Genomic DNA, 23,023 nt, shown 5'->3' on the forward strand with positions numbered 1-23,023 from the left:
CAATTATGCTCTGATGTGTTAACCTGTTAACAGTATCAACTTCTCTCCTACATCAAGGGTCCAAGAATTCACAGATGGCTGTATCTTGTTTATGAAACACTTTACCATGTAAAGAAATGAATGCATATTAAAATCTGGAATAGATCAACTTGAAAGTCAAAACTGAAAAATGTGTCAGAGGCTATTCTTGGACCCATGCTGACTTTTACTAAARGCGGGCTAATGGGAAAGGGTTAAAAAATGAGATCAGAAAGGCAGGAGGGACTCAGACAAAGGGGAGCAGAAAGAACTTGCCTGCAGAGGAGTGCATCAGAGGCGCAGATGTAGCAGGAAGAGCAAAAAGGGTCTCATCTGAAAAACAAACAAATAACCTCAGCAGAAGGAAGAGCTAGGGTGAAGAGGGGTGAAAGCACACAAGCAGTCAGTTCCCAATAAACCCAAGAGATCCATAGCCAACACCCAAGAGAACCACGGAACACAATGGGAGTCAGGTGATTTGGGAGAGCCAACACCCAGATTTCCCCATTCACCAGATCTTTACTGAGGGGTCTCCACCCTCCAAGCCAGTAAACCTGCCTTAGGGTGAGACATACCTTGGCAGCTACTCTTTATTTTCATTCCCTGAATTTGCACACCACYGAGCAGCTAAACCTGCCATTGCCAATGGCACACAGTCCTTACTCAGCTCACCCCACCCGAGGTCCCCTCACACTCCCTCACTTGTGTGAGAGCAGCCTCTGTTGAGCAACAGACTCGACCAAACACTGGGGAAAGTTCAAATGACTAAAGCAAGCTCTGAAATACCCCACWAACACAGCACTCATCAGACATGGCCATACTGGGCAAACTGGAAAGAGTAAACGATCTACTATTTGCTTTGTCTTTACCATTGTCCTTTTGGTATGACACAGACAAGCTCCCAGAGAAAGGCATTATTTTTAAAGCCTTTTCTGGCCTCCAAGGAGTGCATCTGGCTTTGCTGAGTTTAAGCCCAGTATCTCCCAAGACAAACCCAGCTCTCCAATTTCCACTCAGAGCAGCAATACCAGCCATCACGAGGAACTAGGCAAAGCAAAACCAGTCCTTCTCTGGATTTCTGTGTCAGCAGCAGTAGTTTTCCCAGRTCCATCATGGCCTGTTGGCTTTGCATTGATGTAAAAATACCTCTGGGCAACTTAAGRTAAAACATTTAGGTAAATTTATTTTATTGTGTAAAAGTGCAGGACATTTCCAAATTGAGAGTGTTAAAGGATATTGCAGTTTACATCAATTGTATTAGCAGAGTGCAAAATCATACTAAAGCACTTAAATCAGATTTTTAATTTTCAGTACAGATAACAATAATCTTTAATTTTGCTATGTGCCCAGAAAAAAATCAAGTACTGGAATAGAGGTGAGGGGGTTTTAGTTTGGTTTTTAGAGTTAYTAATTTCTGCTCAGTTTTCTAAAAATTACATTTTCCGATTAAGTACCATATAGAGAGAAACCTCAATTCCAAATTTAGAGCACATTAAAGCAGTGTCACAGTTGAGTGATGGTAAAGCTTTTAAGGACAAAAACCACACTGGAGGACAACTGATGGGTACATGACACACAGTCACAGAACTGCAACACCAAGTACCACTACAGGCTCCAGGAGCTGCTCGACTCCACATCCCCTGGCCCACTGGGATCTTTTCCACAAGCAAAGACTACTCCTTAGCCCACTTCTTTCCAGAAACCACACACTCTCCCTCATCCAGATCATCCCAGAGCAAMACAACCTGGATTTCCTGGAAGGGGTCTGCACTTTGGGGCAGGACAGAAAGCAGGATGGACCTGGATGGGACCAGATTGTGAACAGAGAGACACTGATGGCCCAGCAGAAAAGGGCTCAGCAGGGAACCAACCCCAAGGCAGTGGAGAATGGTTGCTGGAAATGCAGAAAGAAGGGCAAAGAAACACACCAGAGTCGACTGTGAGGTAAGGAGGTGAAGGAAAAACACAGAAGTCCCCCTGAAGGTGCAGTTCTTATCCTGTCCAAAGACCAGCTGCAATCTCTACCAAAAATTCCACATTTAAAATCTTTTGAACACTTTCCAACCCCAGAGAGAGGGGTTTCAGTTTCTGGAGAAAAGCACTGGTTTTAYGAACATAGACCCTCATTTTTCAGTGTTTTCCTTAAGACAGCATAAGGCAATAACCACTTCTGATGTTTGACTTCCATTTACTCAACAGAGAACCATAAAATAGCTATGCCAGCTTCTGAATTCCCAGGTTCTCTTAATGGGAGGATATCATGTCCACACCCAAACTTTATTTTCCACACATAGCTGGAGGGTTTAAAGAGATTACATAAAAGCAGTGTTTCCTAACCAGCCAAGGGGAACCRCCCACTTTCCCTCCACCCACATTAGAACGGCATTTTTCCTGCTGAAAGAWGATAGAAAGGTTTTTTTCCTGCCCTTGTGGGTCCTGTGTAACACCTCCAGGCAAGCAGGGAAAATGGATTAGGACAACTCCCCCAACAGCATCAGTGCTGACTGAACCACCACTCTGCAGAGKGGAATTGAAGTGACATGGTGAAAGGAATTTTTTCCAGCAGTGACAYGGGCACTGAAGAATCCCCACCTCCCGTGTGGAGGTAGAAACCTCTCAGAAATACAACTCACTGGGTAAGTAGGACACTTCTAGGATCCTTCACCAGGGGTGGCTTCTCCTATTTGCATCTCAATAGCAGAAATTAGGTGACAGAAACAAACACCCAAACAAGTAGTACAACAGAACAAAGTAAAAAAAACTTGAGAATWCATCAAGCTCTGAGCAAGATTATTGTCAAGCAAAAGCAGATATTCAAAACACCYTAACTGACCTACAAAGTGAGCTTCACCCAATGACATACAGAAAAATCTAAGCCATTTTCACTTTTTACAAATCATAACTAAAAACTCCTTCAGTAACACGAACTGCTCAATTAACATTTCCATCAGAAAACAGTTTTTGTTTCATGAAACACAGAATCAGATGTCAAAATGAACACTAAACCTCCAGGAAAAAAACTCCTTACTCCAAATTTTATCTGCCTAAAATCCATAATGAYGCAAGCTAGTAAAGTACTTTCAGCATTGCAGTCAAGATAAAGGCTGACCTCTTATTTATGAGTGGTACCACTTTATACAAGTCACTGAAGCACTCCAATTGATAGCTTTTAAAGAGAACTTTAAAGACTCAGCCTGACTGCACTCCTGTATTTAACCAGAAACATTCTGCACATTTTACCTTAGCTTTTCACAAATTAAATATTCCCTAAAAAAAAACAAAACCCACCCAAAAATAGCCCTGTAGCTATTTTCATTAGCACGAAGTCTCATTTTAAAACTGCATTATGATTTCAGCTAAAACATAACATCCCCCAACGAGAATCATATTTCAGGTTYGTTTAAAAATAAAGACCCTGACACCAGCATGACAAAGATGTGTAATTTTAAACCCTCATTTTAATTTTTGCTGATTTCCCACCAACTGCTGATGTTACAAAATGCTGACATTACCAGCATAAAACTTAACATTTAAATATCGAAGTTTTGGTTAAAAAGCAGAGAAATAGAGATTTCTCATATAACTAATGAAATAAAAGTTATCTGCAAAGACTTTCAGAGAAAGAGAAGAATGTTTAAAATTAAGCAGCAGTAAAYTGACAATTCTGTGAAAAGCGATTTATGAAAAAAGAGCCCTTTTTCTTCYCACAAAATATACTTGCCTGAGGAAAGCAGAGGACTTCAGTCTAGTCAGAGRCAATAAGAACTGAGCCAGAACAATTCCTATCCCTCATCACTGGCTTTGTGTAAATGAAGGACCCTTCCATCTGCTCCCATGCACCTCCTTCAAGCATCAGCAGCAGGACTGTGGTAAACTGAGTTTATTGCTCTGCTGCTCCACTTATTTTTGTGTATGGGTTCAGCATTAAAACATACAAAGCCCTCAAAAATATGGAGCAAACTTCACCTGATGCCCAGCCCAGTTTAGCTTTGGCAGGAGACTGCATTAAGCTGCTAGATGGCAGTTTCAGCCTTCAGAGCTTAAAAAACACTTCCTGCATTAGTTTGCTGGAACATGTGTGCTATTCTTAAAACAAAATTAGCAAAAAGGGAGTCTTTAAGATCTACTTCATCTCTGCAAGATCAGCAAATTATCAAGATACCAAACTAACTGGCCAGGGACTGCTTTAACCTTATAGACCCTCCACAGTGGGACGTTGTGAAAGGCCTCTCCTGTTAACATAAATATTTAACAATGAAGGAAAACAGGGTAAAATTAATACTCCAAGGAATGGCATCTGTGACATGACTCATACATCGTGTAAAAGTTCCATTTGCAGCAACCCCTCTAGGGCAGATATGAAAGGGAAATTGTTTCTTCAATGCACCAAATTGTTCATGTGCCTGCAGTGGAGGCTGCCCCAGCAGCATTTCTATCTCAGGCTGTTTAGCAATACATGGCCATTTAAAAGTTAATTATTTCAAGTTTTTGGATGCCTAATTTCCTACTGCAGTACAAAACAAGGGCACTCAACTTCACAAGAATTTCCTGAGAAAAAGCAGCTGCCTACACAAGCTCCATTTAAACCATCTCCTGTTATGATGCGATTGTTCTAAACACGGGATTTCACCAAATATTTAAACRATTCAAGATTAAGAACATTAACTATTAATAGCACCTTTCCACATCATTAGGTCAGGCTGCAGAGCCACAGCAAATAATTAGCTTTTCTCATTTGGCTCTTTTTAGTTATAGGTGTAGGTTTTTAAAGAGAAGTTTCCAGTTTTGGAAATCTTAGGAGGAAAGTATGCAAACTGCTACAGAAGAAGGGAATTATTGAAGATTTAAGGGGAAAAAGGAGTTTCATTTTTAACATCCTGAAGACATCACAGCTGGGATCTCTAAAGGAGCCAAGACCTTTGATTGTTAACAGGCCCAGCTATAGGTCATTTCAGGCCTTCAYGGTAATTACTGCAAAGTGGAATCATGTATCACCTGCAGAGAGAGTMGCAATGAATGCTTCTGCAAACAGGTCTCCAAGCACGTAACATTTTCTTGTTGTCTAAGCAGAAATCTATAACCAAACTGAGTTAGGCCATTTTTTTCAACATCATTTTTATATGGTCTGATTTTGCAACTTGTCCTCTTTTATAAAACATTCACTTGAGAGAAGCTGTCCAGCAACACAGAGACTGTAAAGCACCGGGACAAAGGTGAGCTATGTGTCATTCTTTTGATCTTGTGCTCACCTATGTAGTGGAAAGAAAGGCAGCTCCACTCTCCTGCAGTACCCAAGTGCCAACCAAGGGAAGAGACATTAACTATGTTCTACCAACACYACCTATTACAATTCCCAGGCTGCCCAAGTGAGAACCCACCACAAGGTTTTTTTTTTAAAAGGCCATTAAATACTTCAGACACAATTAACAGTCCCACCTCACTGTTATGACCATTTTGATCAGTAACACCATGGACAGGATGCAAAGCATTTCAGAGAGTGGTTCTGTAAGGCCACTTTCTGCTAAAAGTCCCTCATCCATTGAGCATCACCCCATCTCCYCAGAGCAGGGACAGGATTTTATTTGGCACCTTTTGTTATTAAAACTAAACAGACAAAGAAAGGAAGTYTCACAGTTCAGTTCCAAAGAAACTTTTCACTATTCTCACACCAAATACACACAGAATTCCCAGAAACAGAATGCACATACCTGCCCCAGCCCAGCAATCTACTGGAGATCATCAAGAGAAAATGAAATCCTCTCAGGAACAAAGAGAAAGCTGTTCTGCTCCTGAGCACAACCCAAGYTCAGGAAGGAGTAAATAGCAGAGCACAAGTACCACACACTTTGGCTACGCCTTCCCCACAAGGGTATCAACTGCCCAMTCACAGAAATTCTGCTTTATTACCCAAATTAGCATCAGGTGCTGGGTAAAGCCTCCCTCTATCCAAGTCAGGTGGCCACAATTAACCCCAACTGTTCACAGCCAATCTCTGATGGCCTGAAACACGAACTTTACAATCACAACTGTACTTCATMTATAAATCAAATTTATTTAATAGCAAAGCTAAAAATTAATTTAGAACAATCTCAGATATCAACATTCCTAGATTGACTATTTACAGCTGACAATTCAAATTGTTTCAATGTATCTGATTAAAACATGCAGAAAGAAACAATCTAGCCAACTGTAAACACAGGCATTCAGCTAGACACAGCTTTAAATCTAAGCACTCAGCCTTTGGCAACATTTGTAAAAAAAAAAAAAAAAAAAAAAGTAATTCCTCCAAAAATTAAGGTGTTCTTCCTAAAGACCAAAACTCTTTAAACCATACGTTGAAGTAACAAAAAGACGTTTGACTACTGGCAGCGCCACAAAGCAGAAAAATCTAGTAATTACATCAGAACTTAATCAAAGGCAGGAGGTCTAAAGAGCCATGCAAATCCTATCATTATGCAGACATTATCCAATTTAATTTTAGAGATTATACCAATCATAAGATTCTCTTTCACTGATTTGTACAGATGGATTTTTTCCCTGCTTTCCCCACAATTAAACAAATTAAGCAGTATTTAGATGAGCAGCCTTATCATTGCAGAAGAATGTATTTATTAGCTAAAATAATCTTTACAGAATGGAGAAGAGATGCTACTGATTTCTTTTGGCATCTCTTCCCAACACATTACCTTGTGTGACAAGCCTCTGACATGAGAGCTTACAGTCTGCAAAATAAAAACAAAATAGTGCATAAGATGTCTGATCTATAGGATAGGAAAAATAGGAAGCAAGAACGTGGACCCATAGCCATTAATTAATATCTGTAGAATGCAATTTAATTAAAGGGAAAAAGCAGTGTGAAGATTCATAGAGTCTTGATGTCCTCCTGACAACCAACGGGATCAGTTATCAACAGCACTGCAATAGATTTTCGTCAATATAGGTTTTGCCTATCCACTTCATTTTTTTTTCTCATTTAAGACACAATACACAATAAGGCAAAATCCAATTTTATTACCTAAAAATGCAATCTTTAACGAAAACGTGGGTTTAAAGCACTCTAAATCCATCCCTCCGAGCAGGCTGAAGGCATCATCAGCAGACCTGTCTGAAGCCCACAGAAGAAGGAGCCTCGCTGCCACCAGTGACATTTTTCTCCTCACTTGTTCCTTTCTGTTCTGCAACTACAACCTGTTTTTGAGGGCCTCACACATGCTCTTTCATCTGTTTTCCTTGGCACTGGTTTCTTTGCCACACACAGAGGACACAGAAYGACAGGCATTAAGGAATTCTCTCTCCTGTCAGAAAAGAGGGGACAGCAGAGTTCAAGGCAAACTGTCACAAACCAGTGCTGACTGGATAAGCAGGAGGATTTTGACAGACTGAGAACATTTTTAAGTGGCAACAAGAAAGTTTATATTTATCTCTTGTTTAAGTCTTGTGTCYTATTTGAAGACATCTTAACTAATATATTCTCTCTAGCTGATGAAGCTGATGACATGATTGCCCTGTTCACTAAAAAGCTGCCAGCAGAAGCTGAGAGTATTTTCTCAGACACAAAGTAAGCCTCCCAGTAAAACCAGGCAGGCTCACACTKGTATGCCCAATACTTCTACACAGAGAGGGGAGATAAAGTTAAAAGTATTCTTCCTTTATACATCAGAAAGCAACAATTTGAGACAAATGCATTTAAATAATGGGGAAAAGCAGTAATTTTAAACCATAACATCTAACCGAACCTAAAATCATCATATTTTGACAGTTACAGTTGGCAGCAGATTGATTATTTCCATTTGAAAGATAAAAACCATTCTACTGAGATAATTTGATTTTCTCAGACTTTCTGAATATTAATAAGGCCATTATTTTATTGTCGTTCTAATAGTTCTTATTGACGGAAAGACCAGTTAAAAAAATCCATCCACCAAGCATGTGTCATCTGTCCAGAGCACAGGATCTCAGTGCTGGCTGTCCTGTGCTGCCCTAAAAATGGAGACTGCAGAATAAGTAGAAAATATTATGCAGTATTTCCAAAGCATACACGGGAGCAATTTCTRTTTTAGATTATAAACGAAGAAATTTTAAAAAAACCTGCATAAAAACATYACTTTTCTACTGAGGCCTCACAGTTCCTATTTTTACTTGGCAATAATAGCTCTTTTTTTCTTTCATTTCTAAAGCAGCTTGATAGTTACACAATTTTCCTCCTACTTCATGCATAAGCATTTCTGAATATCTCAAGACAATTTACCTATAAGCTATAAGTTGCTTCCAATTTTTTAGCCAATAAAAGACCAAGAATTATTTTCTTGCCTCCAAACTAGAACCGAAAGGACATTTTCAGATTGAACTAGGCTTTGCTAATTTTTGTATCGCAGTTTCATAGTTACTATAGAAATCTGCCAGCATAAAAAAAAAAAAAAAAAAAAAAAAAAAAAAAAAAAAAAAAAAAAAAAAAAAAAAAAAAAAAAAAAAAAAAAAAAAAATCAAAAAAACTTCTGTCAAAATATTAACAGAAAATAAAGAAATACAACTCCAGCACACCAAGTGCTCCAGTTGGAGGTTAACCACCCTTTGTTCTTTCTCAGCACACAAAGGCCAGGCGGATCCAAGAGAGCCATCAAGCAGCTGGGTGTGTCAGAATGGATATGGAAACAGGCAGACAAAGCCTCCAAATTCCCTCAAAACTGTGTGGCAAGCACCAGAGACCTCCCTCCCAAATTCCTGCAGCATGAGAACATTGGTCGCCAGGGTTAATAAGACTGATGCCTAAATRCCTCCTGCTAAGTAGCCAGGCTCCCAGACTGAGTGCTCTCTAATATGGTGTGCACTAGAGGAAGAGGAAGGAAAATGAAAACAACATCAGCTTTCCCAGTAACTTTGAGAAAATCTGACTGGGAAACCTGAACACTCCCCTAAACTTCCACGAACACTGCTGTTCTTGGTAATCTGTGAGATAAGAAAGAGGTCCTGTAGCCACAGKGGTGATGCAACAAGGTGGACAAGACAAACCAGTAAGGTGGACAAGACAATGGTCACTCCACAGCCATGCTCCAAGCTTCCTTAAGTACAGGCTGGGAGAACAGRGAAAGAGGGCAAACAAACAGTGGCTCTTCACTATCTCTTAACTTGTGGTTTGKAGGATTTCATCTCCAAGGGGAAAACTCCCAGTGCAATTCAAAACTTCCCTGAGGGCTACATCATTATAGGGTAGGTGGAAGCTGTGTGGTTTTATCCTGGAAAGCAAGTCAAGGGATAYACACACAAAGCAAACATACCTGGCAGGACTACCCAACCATACCATCAAACTTGGCAGGACTATCCTTGCATACACTTCTRGTTAACAGAAGAAAGAGCTGTTTGGCTTCTGAAACTCTTACACTAGCTCAATTACAGAAGCAGACCCCAGTGCTAGACACTGCACATAAYAATGAATACAACCGAATAAATAAAATGATCCTTTGTTGAACTCACCAAGATGGGAACAYGAAATATGACAATGAACATACCAGCTTTACTATACCAGTCAAATTTCTGATTATTCTCCTTTTTACAATAGAAAAAAATCCCATTCTAAGTTAGATAACACAGGTTATGAACACTTCCCTTAGACCCTTGCTGACTATACCTGGGAAGAGAAAGGGTCTTGCACCTCAGAGAAACACTGAAGATCAGTGAGTACATATTTCAATAGATGAAGGCAAAAAATGAAAGTCACCAGTGGTAGTATTCAAGGACAGCTCTATTTTCTCCAAGTCATGCTGCATCCTGTCYTTAAAATGCACACGACTCTCTGAAGGAGTCCATGCAGACACAGCAACACAATAGAAAAGAATCTGAGGAGCAAAATATGCTAGKTTACAATTTGTATAAAATGCAAATGCAGGATGTGCAGGGTAAAACATTCACTCTCTGGAGTGAGCAGGAGCAAGTATAGATCTGCATTTATTCAGTACCTCCTGCGGCTGGGCTCAGCCCGGGCAGAGACAGCTCTGGGCAGCTCTGCTGACCTCTGCTTCACACTGTCTGGTAAACCTTCCTGAAACCTCTCCTCAATATGGATGAATTAAAGAAAAAAATCCTAGAGAATCAAATGGAAAAGCAWCACTAATTAATAAACTGGCCCTTCACAATGCTTGCATGTGTATTTAACCCAGATCAGCTAAAGGCAACAGACACACAAGGAGACATCTTTATTCGCTCTGCATGCTGGCCTAGGGCCAGTCTGGTGGATTTCATACACAGGCTTCTGGTAAGTGCAGTTTAACATCAAAACACAACAGTCTCTTCAAGGAAAGTGATATATGACACTCCTTTTGCTGCAGGATCTATGGCTTGAAGAAGGAAAGTGGTGTCTACTCATCATAGTATATCAGTTATTCTTACTTTGGGCAGCTAGCCAAAAAAGGGGGGTATTACTTTGACCATGTACAACTACCTCAAACTGACTTTTCTTTGCACCCTACATAAATTTAAGTAATCAAAAGATTTAAGCAATTATTTCTCCAGAACTAYAACTTCTGCTATTCAGAAAACAGCAAGTATCAAAAGCCCAGAAATTGCTCAGGAGAAGCCAAGTTTGACTGCAGAGCTCCTGCTTGTTTTTCCTTCCTGCAAATGTTTATATTAGCTCTTCAGAAGGTAGGCTGCTGTTACCCTGCCAGAGACTTGCATTACATATAATTATGTCACAATGATACYGAATACTCTTTAGTGTGTAACTAATAGCAATTACAAAGGTTTTCTTTTAAAAAACACCTCCTTATATGTATAAAATACATTTTAATGGGCCATCAAGTAGGCAATACATTTTTGCTATTGTTCCACTGACAAAAGGCAACACCATGGCCAACTGTTGCAAATAAAAGAAGCTCTACTATTCTCWGCACACTTGCTACATGCCATACATGTCCTCCTCTTGGAAACAGAATTTCAAAGTGATTTGCTTCAAATCCTCATAACTGAAAGCATTTGATTTAAATACTAAGAAAATTTAAAAAAAATATTCTAGATTGTGAGCTGTAATTCTTCAGTTATACCTTAAATTCACACAGCAGAGTTCAAAGTAAGTGAAACCACAACTCTGCAGAGAGCAAACCACAGGGCCACGTGGCTGTCCCTGCCATGGTCACCCTGCTACCAGTTGCAGGCAGCAAATTCATTTTGCCAGACTCCCAGCATGACTAAAAGTGAACTCATTTGAAATCAAGCCAAATATCTTGACCCAGACAGTTTTAACACCAACTGCTAAATGCATTTTGCTAAATGCAAAACTAACAAATATTTGGTATTTAAATGGTTATTTAAATACCATTTAATGTATGATGGAAACTAAGTGCTCCTGCATCTGAGAAGGCCAAAGTACTCATGAGATAACCTGGCAATGCTTTGATCAACACAATTTGCTCTCATCTAGGAGTTTCAAGTACAGAGCCTCTAATATTTCARCTCATAATTAGATGAGCATTGTATTACAATACCTTGACTTTGGAAACCAGGCCTCCCCCAGTTGCCAATCCTCACTTCAGAACCCTAAATTAATCATCACTGACAAATTAAAATAACTCTTTGATGCCACTTCTCAGCYATACTACGCAATTCTCACAGTTAGGTCTGTAACACAGAACTATTTCAGGAATTACTGAGCTCTTTTTGCCTTATCCTTCGGGGGTTAGAGAGAAAAAAACCCAAATCACCCTCAGAAAATATACTTTCATCCCTATTTTTCAAAGCAATATGCTTTGGTTGATTGTATTTCTTCCATTCAGGTCTGTTTAAATCATCCAGAGCTCCACTCAGAGAACATGCCTGGAAAAAATTCTCTCCATCCATCCATCATATAGAATCCCTCCTCTTCAGTCTGTTGGAAGCTTTTGTCATCATCTGTCCTCCAAATGGTGGAAACAAAAAAAATTCATCTCCTTGGCATATTGCTACAYAGAGAGCTTCCAGAACTAAACAAAGTAGGCTTCGTGAATGACAACAGCACAAGTAACTACAAAGTCCTATCACACATGCAAATAAAATGCATTGTGAAACTTCCCTTGAAAAAATTTAATTCAGGTTTTAACGGGCCTTTTTAAAAATTATTGTTCCAGATGCCTTTTTTATTAGATCTTGAGTACCATGCCCCCTCATATGTGATGTTTTGTCATCATTGAAATCCTGCATCTTTACAGCATACCAACACCACAACAGCAATGAAGATAAGCACACACCATTATGATCTCAAGGCACTTCGATTTGTTCCTGTTCATGTTTAGTGGCCTCAAGTCAGCTCTTACACTTTGAATCAAGCAGAAGTGGAGCCAAAGCACACCGGCAATCCGTATGCAAGGTATTAGTCATGCGGGTCAGCTCCCGGATTAGACCTAAAAAGGGCTCTGGCATTCGGGCAGCACCAGCAGTTGTTGGGGGGCGACACGCCCTCCACAGCTCTGGATTCCGGCGTACCCCCACATTACAGTGTAACGCCTTGGAGAAGCCTCAGGTGACAGCCGTGGCTAAGCCACGGCCATCCAGGACGCGAGGTTGACATTCTTCTCCAGGACTGCCACACCTAGAGCAGCCAGCAGCCTGGTCGCCCTTTGTGCTGCCACACATTCCTTCCTAGGTCACCGGCTCCCTCTCTGGGGCAGACCGCGGCCGGGGCGCGGCGTCCCCACGTAGGCTGCGGGCCGCAAGGCTGTGCCGGCCAGGTGGAGAGCTGGCGGCTCCGCAGTCCCTCGCCTCGCCCCTCCCTCCCAGTGCTGGGTTAAACATGAGTAAGATTACAAGTATCTTATGTTTCCCTCCTCCCCTGCGCTCCCACGCCCAAACCCGCAGTACCGGGCCGCCCCGRGGGAAATCGTGCCCGGGACAATGCGTCTAGAGGCGAGCTGTGCCGGGGGAGAACCGGCCAGAGCCGCGCGGACCCCGCGACCGGTCCTTCGGGTCTCTGCCGGTACCTCGGGCAGGGCCCTCCCCGCGGGGCTCAGCCGGTACCTCGGACACGGCCGGTCCCTCTGGGCTGGGCCGATACCCCGAACACGGCCGGTCCCTCTGGGCTGGGACGATATCCCGAACACGGCTGCCGCTCCCCCCGCGACGCGACCGTTGCCAGGCGGCGGCGGCGGCGGCCTCGCCCCCGGGCGGCCCATGTGCGAGGCGGYGGCCGGGGCGGCGCTTCCCCCTCCCGCCATTAGCATAACACAGAGGGGAGGAGGAGGGAAAGAGAAGAAATTACAATAAAAAATATAGAAAAAAAGAAGAAAGGGGAGGGGGAGCCTTTTCTCCCGCAAGAGCTGCGGCGGGGCCGCGGGGAGCGGGGCCGCGCCCGAGCGCGGCTGAGGGGAGGGAGTGATGCCGCAGGAGGCGGCCGAGGGCCGGCAGACAAAGGGAACCTCCCGGYGGGGCAGCGGGGCTCGAGAACCGGAGCGGCTCGGGCGGAGGCTCGCCCGGCCAGCCGCCGTCCTCCCGGGGCCCGGAGCGGGAGCACTCACCAGCTGACCCGGAGGAGGACCCTCTTCTCCGGGGGGCGACGGCAGGCTCGGGCTTGGGTGGCTGGGGCTGCGCGGGCCGGGCAGGGGCCGGAGGCTGATCCTGCGAGGGGGACGGCGTGGTGGCGGAGGAGGAGGAAGAGGACACGACTCCCCGGGGGCTCCAGTCGGGCTGCGGAGGCTCCGGAGCAGCGGGGCGGGGCGGCTCGGCGGGGCCGCCGAGGTCCAGCAGCTGCGGTGGCCGCTCCTGCGGGGCTGCGGCGGGAGCCGCGGCGGGCTTCCTCTCCATCACCTCCAGCTGTTCGTCGAAGTCTTCGTCCTCGTCTTCCTCTTCCTCCTCTTCTTCCTCCTCCTTCTCGTCGTCGAGCACGAACTGGTAGTTAAACTGTGGCTGCTGCGGCCGGGCTGGCCCGGAGGAGGAGGAGGAGGAGACCAGGGGCGACTGGTCCAGCTCGTCCATGGTGCCTGGAGCGGGCGGAACAATGAGCGGTGCGGGTGCGGGGGGAGGCGCGGGCTGCGCTGCCGCCACCGCTGCGGGACCCGCACTCCACGCCCTGTGAGTCACCGCCCGGGAGGCGCGGGCGCGGCCGCCCCGCCCCGCGCCCGGAGCGGCGGCGGCGTCYACCAATGGGAGCGGGAGTGGGCAAGATGCCGCCAATGAGGGGCGGCCCCGGGCGTGGGCCCTCATGAATATTCACCACGTGGGCGGGCCTGAGGGCTGGCGGAGCGGGGCTGAGAAGTCGGGTAAAGTTCAGCACGGAGAACGCGGGTGGGGCAGGAGAGGAGAGGGGGCACAGCCTGGGGACCCTCCATCGCCCCCGTGACAGACAGTCTGAGAGGTCGTGTCGTGATTCACTGCTTTACTCTGCCGGGAATAGTGATTTTTCCTCCTCTTCTTTTTTTTTTTCTTTTTGTTTTAAACAGCGTCCAGAAACCCTCAGCTCTTCTCAGAAAGGGAAGGGGATGGCTGGGCACTGATCCGCCCTAGCCCGGTTTCTCTCACCCTGGACGTGACCGAAGTATCCCGAGGCATCCCGGGCGCCGCCGCACTGCGGGGCCGGGAGGGGGTGAGGCGCCGTCCCGATCCTGTTCCTTGGGCATCGCGCCGATCACGGCAGGCACATCCCCCTGGGGCGGGAAGCGGAATCAGCCAGCGCCTTCCTCCGATGGGAATGGAAGTTTTAACCAAAACATGATGCAAAACCTTCCCGTGTCTGAAAACAACAGAGGAGACATTGTCAGAAGAGACAAACTTGTTTAACAACCCGTGTTAGTGCAAGGCAGCGCCACGAGCAGATCCCATAATCTCTTTAAAGGATGAATTTAAATTGTGTAACTTCTGAGGGAAAAATTGGAAAAGAATATAAAAACGAAAGAAGAAAAACGAAAGGAAAAAGAAGAAAGTAAAGCAAAGAGGAAAGGAAGGAAAARGAAGAAGGAAAGGAAAGGARGGRAAAGGAAGGAAAGAGGAAAAAAGGGAAAGTAAGGAAAGGAAGAAGGAAAGGGGGAAAGAAAGGAAGAATAAAGGAGGAAAGGGGGAAAACAAGGAAAAGAAGAAGGAGAAAAGAAAGGAAAGGAAGAAGAAAAGAGGAAAAAAGGAAGGAAAGGAAGAAGGATAAAAGAAAGTAAATAGGAGAAAGTAAAGAGGGAAGGAAAAGTGAAGAGGAAATCAAAGAAAAGAGGAAAGGAAAGGCAAATGGAAAGAAGTAAGGAAAGAGAAGAGAGAGAGAAGTAAACTTGGCGCCTGCCTCGTTAGACTCTGGTGTGGTCTCCAGCTTTCTGCTCAGAGATGGAACATAGGCCAAAGCCCTTAGGGTAACACTTAATTTAACTAAAATAGCATCTATTTGGATGTAATTTCCACCCACACAGCTGCCTCAGTAAGACCAAAAGGCCTTATAATTCTATATTTAACATTACTCCAACATTATTATGAGTTTTTAACCCACAGATAATTTATTCTCCCACATATGCCCATACAAAGAGATTAGCTCATGGAAACACTCAGAGCAAGCAGCTGCCAGTTCAGTGAGACACGAGAAGTTAAGGAAAAGAAGCAGCTCTCCTGTCACTTCCCTTCTGCCATGCAGGATGCAAAGGATGCAGAGATGGACCTTCCATGAGCTGTGTCATTAAGCAGTGACTGACATCCTGGAGCCGAAGAAGCTCCTGAGTGGGATCAGTTCAGAGAGATTTAGGGGCAGCTGCATCTCCCACTGCCACAGGGARCAGTCTCTGGCAGGAAACTGGGGTTCGATCACCAGCTTCAGTCACTGAAGAATGGAATGACAACACATGAATGGAGGGGCTCTGAAGGAATCCAGCACTGAGTCCTCTCTTGCCTCAAGAAAATATACCGTATTCTTTGCATGGAGTGTTTGAACCCAAATATTTGTTGCTATTTGTATTCGGGAAGGCCGTTCTAAAACATCCTGTTTTCTAAATAATTAGAGACCTTCCAACCTCCAGGCTTAATCTGCTCAAAGCCAGTGTACATCCTCTTACACTTTTGCCTTGAATTTAAATTGTTCTTTTGTCTGAATTTTAATGCCTAAGAACACACTTTGCCCAGCCTTTGCCCACACTTTTTAGCCTTTCCTAAGCTAAAACTGGGGAAGCTGTGATGTCACCCTGTCCCCTGCTCCTCCAAGCAGCCTTTCCCTGCACCCAATCCAGGCTCAGTTCAGGGACAGGAAATTYCAGATGAGACCTTTTTTTCCATGAATGTACAAAGACATCAATATTCCCTACCACCACCAGAAATTACCAGAACAAATGTGCAAAGTATTTTTATGAAAATGGTGATGGCAACATTGTTATCCTGATGGAGATAAATGTTACCAGCAGGTGAATAAGCCCTTGACAACCTATGAGGTCATTAGATGTTATTCTTTGCCCCTAAGAGCTTGCATGTTCTSTTTACAAATTATCCATTTCTATTTTCAAGTCAGCCCCTTTTACAATGATATAAGGGATGTTACAGCAGGAGCATGGATGTATAGCAAATAAAATATTTTGATTGAATAGGGTCTTTATAATTTCACCAGCAAATCTACTTTTTGCATCTTTTGGTTAAACAACAAAAATGGATTTTAAAAATTCCATTATAATATAGCCTAAGGCAACAAGTTACCTTAAAAATTGTAAAATTCTGAGCATAGACATGGTGCTGAAAATAATTTTAACATATTTAATTACAGGGGTTTTTTGACATCTACAAAGAGGAAAAGTCTATATATAATTTGGCTGATTTTATCAGAATACTTGGAAGACTACCTATCATCAATTAAGGACAAATGAAAGGGGTTTTTATTTAGAGACAGGAAGTGACTAAAGGTTGRTCTTGGAGGGAAACAGGAAGGGAGTTCCAGATTCCCTGAGCAAGTCRAATTAACAAGAGAAAAACAGAGCTCCACAGTACTGAAACTATATTGCAAAATACCCCGGGTTTTAGCTCTTTAGAAAAGTATTTTACAATTCTGCTCAGAAGATTATCAAGTAGAAGTATTTTGCAGATATCCAGCGATTTAATTTACAAACTTAGTTTTCATGAGCTGTTTTCCTCTAGCAAAGTTAGCACTCCAYGAGTGAAACCCCAGTGGGCGTGTTTCGGAATTTCCACAGTAGTGCTGCCAATGTTTATGTACTGATGGGATTTTTTCAGTCCACTCTGACCTTCTGCTTGATCTTACACARAAGTAACATGACTTCACAGCACATCATAGACTAAAATAATAGTGGTGATAGGACAAATGCAGTACTRTCACTTCACAGCAGGATCCAACAGRAAAAAAAMMAACCCCATTTGGTCTCAGTGAATTGAAAAGATTGATTTAAAATTGCGAGGGTGGCTGTATTTCTGTCCCTCCTTTTAAGCTTTAAGGACAATCCCCCAGGTTTCAGACATAATGTCTTTATCTCTGCAAGGATAAAACTCTGCAATTCTTTGTTTTCAGATTATGCCTGTGCTGCAGAGCTTYGGGCATCGAGCAGATTTGCCTCACAGGTTTGTCTTCGCTTGAACACCTGCTGTACTTCTTTCCAAGATCAGCAGTGGGATATTGTGACAAAATCACTGCTTAGTTTATTAATACAAATGCAGCATATGGAGGGGGAAAAGTGTGAAAACAATAGAACAAAGGGATTTCCATCTCTTGATGGTAACTGAGCCAGGCTAGGCTTTATCAGAGTCTTCTGTGGGGCCTGCCTTGTTCTCTGCTAYAAATAACATTTTCTTGATGATAGCTTTTTTAACCTGTTATATTCTTGAGTGTTCGGGCAMTTCCTATTCTGGAATTGTTTGACTGGAATCAAACCCATCCATTYCTACAGTAAATGTCCTAACAACCATGTCAATATACAGCATTCTGATTCAGATCTGTCACAACACATCCTTTGGAACTTCCTTCAGCCAGCCAGGTGCTGAGCCTGTCCATCTGCATAAATGAGAGCTCTAAAAGACACCAAGTGCCACCAGTGAAAAGCTGCCATTAGCTGTGGCTTTAAATTCYTATATCCAGGTAATTTCTTTTTGGTCTCCGTAAACTCGCATTCAAAGGGACCAAAGCAGATGCATGGCATTAAAATGATGTTACAACAGYGAACAAGAACACATTTGTGCATCATTCAGATACGTAGCATTTGAAGGTAACCAAAATAAAAAAAATGCTCTCCAGCAAATGAGACTACAACACAAAAAATTCACCTCACTAAAGCTGCACAGGGATCCACTGTTAATGGAATTTTGGTCTGATTACCTTTTTTCTTGGAAAGAACCATTTAGGTTTTACTTAAAAGACAATACAGTTAATTTTATGTCTTACTGACACTCCCAGAATTTTCTAATTCCAWGATAAGGTAATTGCCCATATTAGCTTTAATGTTACTACTCATCRGCTCCTCACACTTTTAAGAAATACAATTAAATTAATCACTTACCTATTTGTCCATAATACTTCTCACTCTTGAGGAACATAAGGACCATCAGCTCCATTGGACCTAGACACAAAAAATCTATTCCCTATTAACATCTCTTGCAAACAGCTCCAGGTAGTATCAACTACTTTTTCTAATTCATGTTCCCCCCTCCCACTTTTCATTTCAAATCACCTCCACATTCTGATTCCAGGTACTGAGATAGTGATGCCACTCACTCAGTGACTAGAACTTACAACAACAAGAATGAACTCTCTGAAATCATGGCGTTTTRCCTACATTATTTAAAGAGCTTTTTCAAAACTTAAAGATTTATTACAGTTACAATAAATTGGAATTTAAACTGCTTTGCTTTGTAAATGGAAAAGTGCATATAATTTATATTAGAAATCAATTTTTGCTCTTTCTCAGCATTGATATTGACCCACTTAGGAAAGAAACAGCCTGGTAACCAACATTCAGGGTTATTCACTTGCCTGCCAAATGTGCCCMAGGAGAAAACAGATTGATGGTGGCAACATTTTCACCATTACTACATACAAAGCTGATGGCATCACCACTGGAATTAGGAAACWTAACTATACAGGCAAAGTGTGCAGAGGGACCAGCAGCACTGATCTGAACCCACATTTGAAAGGAAGAGCTGCTRCTTTCCAGAACTTTGCTCACTGCTTAACAACTTGTCCCTTGCAACTGCTTTTAGCAGGCCACAACAGCTGAAGTCTTCAGAGTTCATCTGGCTGATGGTGGTATTTGGGGCCACAGAGCATTTCTGATTTCAGGGACTGAATGTGGGGCAGCTTTGGAAAACACCACCAGGASTGGGACTTCTTTCTTAGACTATTTAGGGAGCTCTTCCTTTTATCTGGGTCAGACAAAGATAGGACAGCTAAGAAATGCCCAACATGACTTCCCTGCTTTCTCAGCATCATGTCCAGCTGGTCATACATCAAAGCCATTTCTCCCTCACCTTTCCCCATATAAAATATTCCAGCTTTTGAACACTTTGGACAGTTTCAGTTAACTATGGTAACAACAAAAGATTCAAGGATATTAAATTCCTGATAGTTTTGTAGAAATAGCAGCTGGCTAAATTACCGACAGATGATGGGCTCTCCTCACCTCTCTCCAAGGAGAACTTGGAGGCCCCCCCATTCCTCTGGTGTATACACAAGTAGTTTTTAAAACCCTGTCTGTCATTTATGCAGATGGMAAAACCAAAAAGGAGGATGAAAGGTGTGAGAATGGCTGAAGATACTCCAGGATAGAGATGCAAACAATATAAGACCTGAAGCTATAGGAAACCTGAATTTGCTTGTTTTACTGGTTTTGGAACTAGTTTCTAACTGGTGTAGATAGGGACATATTTYAGATGAGTCATGCCTGTGCTGAAGACTACCTAAGTACAACCACAGTGTTGGCAAGGGAAAAAAAGAATGATAAATCTTGTAGGCTAAATTCTTTCTAATATATCCTTTTAAAAGGAGTAGAAACAGAAGGAAAAGATACTGAGAAAACAGCACATGAAAAAGAAGTGCCATAGGGCTATTTTTTTCCCCAAAGAAAAGCAGAGCTCTTCGGATTTCTAGATCATGATGTTTGGCAGATGTCCCTTAATCTAAACTATTTTCAATACATTTTTTCAATGTAAATATAGTTTTCACTCTTCTCACTGTGAAAAACTAACGTATTTCAGTAAAAACTAACTACTTGAATGGCATGTAACTTCTGTTCAAATTATTACTTCAGCATGGGCTGTTAGCTAGGATTCAATGAGTTTATTCCATTGGGTAGAATCAGGTTGCTAAACAGTGCAAGTTTTAATAGATAAGCCTGGAAATTACTATAACATGACAGTATCCTGGGTAGAAATGCCTGGGTAAATTGAAATAAAACCCAATCAATTTGGCTTTAGAGGTAACAAGTTGTACATTATTTGTTTCTCATTCAATTTTACTCACTTGAAGTTTGGAAAACAAAATCAGAATTTAGAATTAGTAGTCTTTAAGAGTTACCCAATGAATCTGTTTCAACAGAGYTCTTGTAAGTAGCAGTTGCTTAAAAGAATGAAACAATGGGATCATAAAATGGTTTGGGTTGGAAGGCRTCTTCAAGTCCATTTTGTTCCACCCCCTGCCCTGGGCAAGTACACCTTGCACAGTTTATTTGTCCTTTCAGCACATTGTATTTGCTATGGTGTAGAACTGATTTGTAGGCATCCCATGAAAAAGCACAGACTCAAAATAAGGGCCTATGGATTGACATTTTAAATACATTCTTTGGATGGTGAGAAGACAATCTCCTTGTTCTTTTTAGTTACACCTAAAAATTCCTCTGTTTTGCTCAATAAGTGRTGATCCCAGATTATATATAGGCAGTTGCTTGATATTTTGGAGTCCTCATGAACTGATGTGATGATCACTTGTGGTCTCTTTGCAGTACTTACTTATACAAATGGCATGTTTACCTTCTACTCTTGTCTCAGAATCCTCAAATTCAGTCCACTTGCAGCCAAAGCCCCTCAGCAGATCATCAGTGCCCTCATGTTCTGCACATCCGACCTGGTTTAGCCTTTCTTATGGCGTGGAAGTCCATTGAAGATGTTCAATAGTTGTACTGAATTGTTTCCTTGAAGCAAAGTATCCTTTTTTTTTTTTTTTTTCTTCAAGAATATAACAAAAGGAGCAATTGTAAGGCCATGATGTATATGCTTTTTATATTAACTAAGTATAATGTTTTATCAACATTTCCATCTTGGCTTTTCTGTGAGGTGGGTGATGGTTACTACTTTTGTAGAATCAATCTCTTTCCTCATCTAAGGTTTTTTTTCCCTGCCTTAAAATACATTTCTATGACTGCTCCAGAATGTTGAACTTGTAAAAGTAATTTATGTGTCCCACTATGGGATAAGACAAAGACAGCTGGGAGCAGACAAAAAGAGATTCCAAAATGGACTAGACCTCCAGCTGCTGACCCRCAGAACAGAAAGATCAGCACTGGCAACTGGCACCATCTCAAACCATTAACTTTAGTTCCCCCAGACTAAAACAGCCCAGGACTGGGTAATTCCTACTTCTCCATATAGCATCCATCTAAGTGCAACTAAATAAAGATAAACATATTATCCCTAAAAATAGCACAGGATATCATCACTCATATTTTTCAGAAATAGCAAGAGCTATTTAAACYGCTTTGACAATGAAATCAGGTGCCACCACATAAATACACAGTATATGATACATTAATTCAGTTTTAGATAATTTTATGGCAACTGAATGATATTTAAATTTTTATTGCATTCCTATCAATATATAAGTTTTGACACATTGAGTTAGGGATTTTTTCTCTCTGCATAGAAATTTTAGTTCAWCTTACAGATATTCCTTCAGTCTAAGTATTTTTGCATTTATAGTTACGTGTGGTATATATATGGATGGATGAATAAACGCATATCCAAAACGTGAACCAAAAAGGATAAATGTATCAGACTGGCTGTTGGACACRAATTAGGTTCAGTTTACCCTATGGAATACTCAGGCTCCCCAGTCAAGTATCAAGGCTCAGTACGTTACACAACATTGGTGCATTGCGAAGTCAATTCCTCCTACACATAATTCACAAAGCACAATACAACAGGTGGATGAAAGATGTGTTGCGTAGGGGTGTTTTGGAAAACTGAGGCAACAACAAACCAAAAGGGTCAGTGGAAAAAGAGCAGTCAGCTTTGCCACCTCCCATTCTTGGGTAGTTGTTTTCTCTTGCAGATGTTTGGGATTTGCTTGGATTTGCAAGACAGGTCTAGAACAAATAAGGAAAGATATATATGCATTGAGGAAATAAGACAGCTCAGAATAACATCCCATAATAATAAGTTTAGCTCCATACCCAGACACTACCTCTCCTCTGACAGGTAATGGCACATGCTCCTGTGAGYCCTCCTCAGCTGTAAGCTCCTAAGGCAAAGCCCCCATAATCTGTGATTTACAGAGCRCAGCACCATGAACCCACAATCCCGATGGCAGCCCCTGACACTGTGGTGGGGCTATAAATACCTTCTGCCAGCATGGGCTTTTTCAAATCTTTTCCAATCAGATTTCCCACCACTTGGCAGTCAGACCAGACACGTCAGCTGGGAGCCCTGCTGAACCTGGTAACCCACACTTGGCAAACTTCAGAGGAATTGCTATGCCCTTGAAGTTAATGGCATGATACAAAGACCAATTCAATTTCCATTTATTCTGTGTCATGTCAGCACAGGACTGGTTTGGTCTAAAATCCTCTCTGAGTCCTGGCAGCACACAGATGTGTGGGATTTGTAAATGCCGTGTTTGTAGCCATGTCACCTGGGGCAACATCACATGGGATTGGATAAGATAGGCGGGTTTGGGGTTTGGCAATRACCTGGATAAGGAACCCACAGGATTCCTGCAGGTATTTGTGTTCTCAGTGCTGCTACACAGGAACTCTGGCCCTGCYATAAGCCGCCTGGTGCTCTTCCAAAATTCCTGGCCATCTAACAGAGTGAGCACGAAGAATGGCTGGCAGTTCCTGCCCATGTGCCTGAATAAAGTAATTTTCYCAGAAAAAGCAACCAG

The 23,023-nt window shown here is 42.5% G+C and overlaps 1 protein-coding gene across 3 annotated transcripts in view; it reads right to left on the reverse strand.

Annotated features, from left to right (window-relative positions):
* RTN4 (reticulon 4) overlaps nucleotides 1–14,080 on the reverse strand; it is a 40,326-nt gene extending 26,246 nt beyond the window's left edge. Inside the window, exons 1-2 of one of the 3 annotated variants that reach the window (XM_057382147.1) lie at nucleotides 13,497–14,080; nucleotides 295–351 (exon numbers count right to left, since the gene is read on the reverse strand). In XM_057382147.1, the coding sequence (XP_057238130.1) occupies nucleotides 295–351; nucleotides 13,497–13,953 (514 nt within the window). In that variant the 5' untranslated portion in view covers nucleotides 13,954–14,080. The remainder of the gene's footprint in view (nucleotides 1–294; nucleotides 352–13,496) is intronic. The other 2 variants (XM_057382156.1, XM_057382164.1) reach the window with 2 other exon arrangements.
* Between the last annotated feature and the right edge of the window lie 8,943 nt (nucleotides 14,081–23,023).

Source organism: Malurus melanocephalus, unplaced genomic scaffold, assembly GCF_030028575.1.
Source record: "Malurus melanocephalus ecotype Western Australia unplaced genomic scaffold, MMel_1.1 scaffold_13, whole genome shotgun sequence".
In the NCBI taxonomy this organism is placed as follows: Eukaryota; Metazoa; Chordata; class Aves; order Passeriformes; family Maluridae; genus Malurus; species Malurus melanocephalus.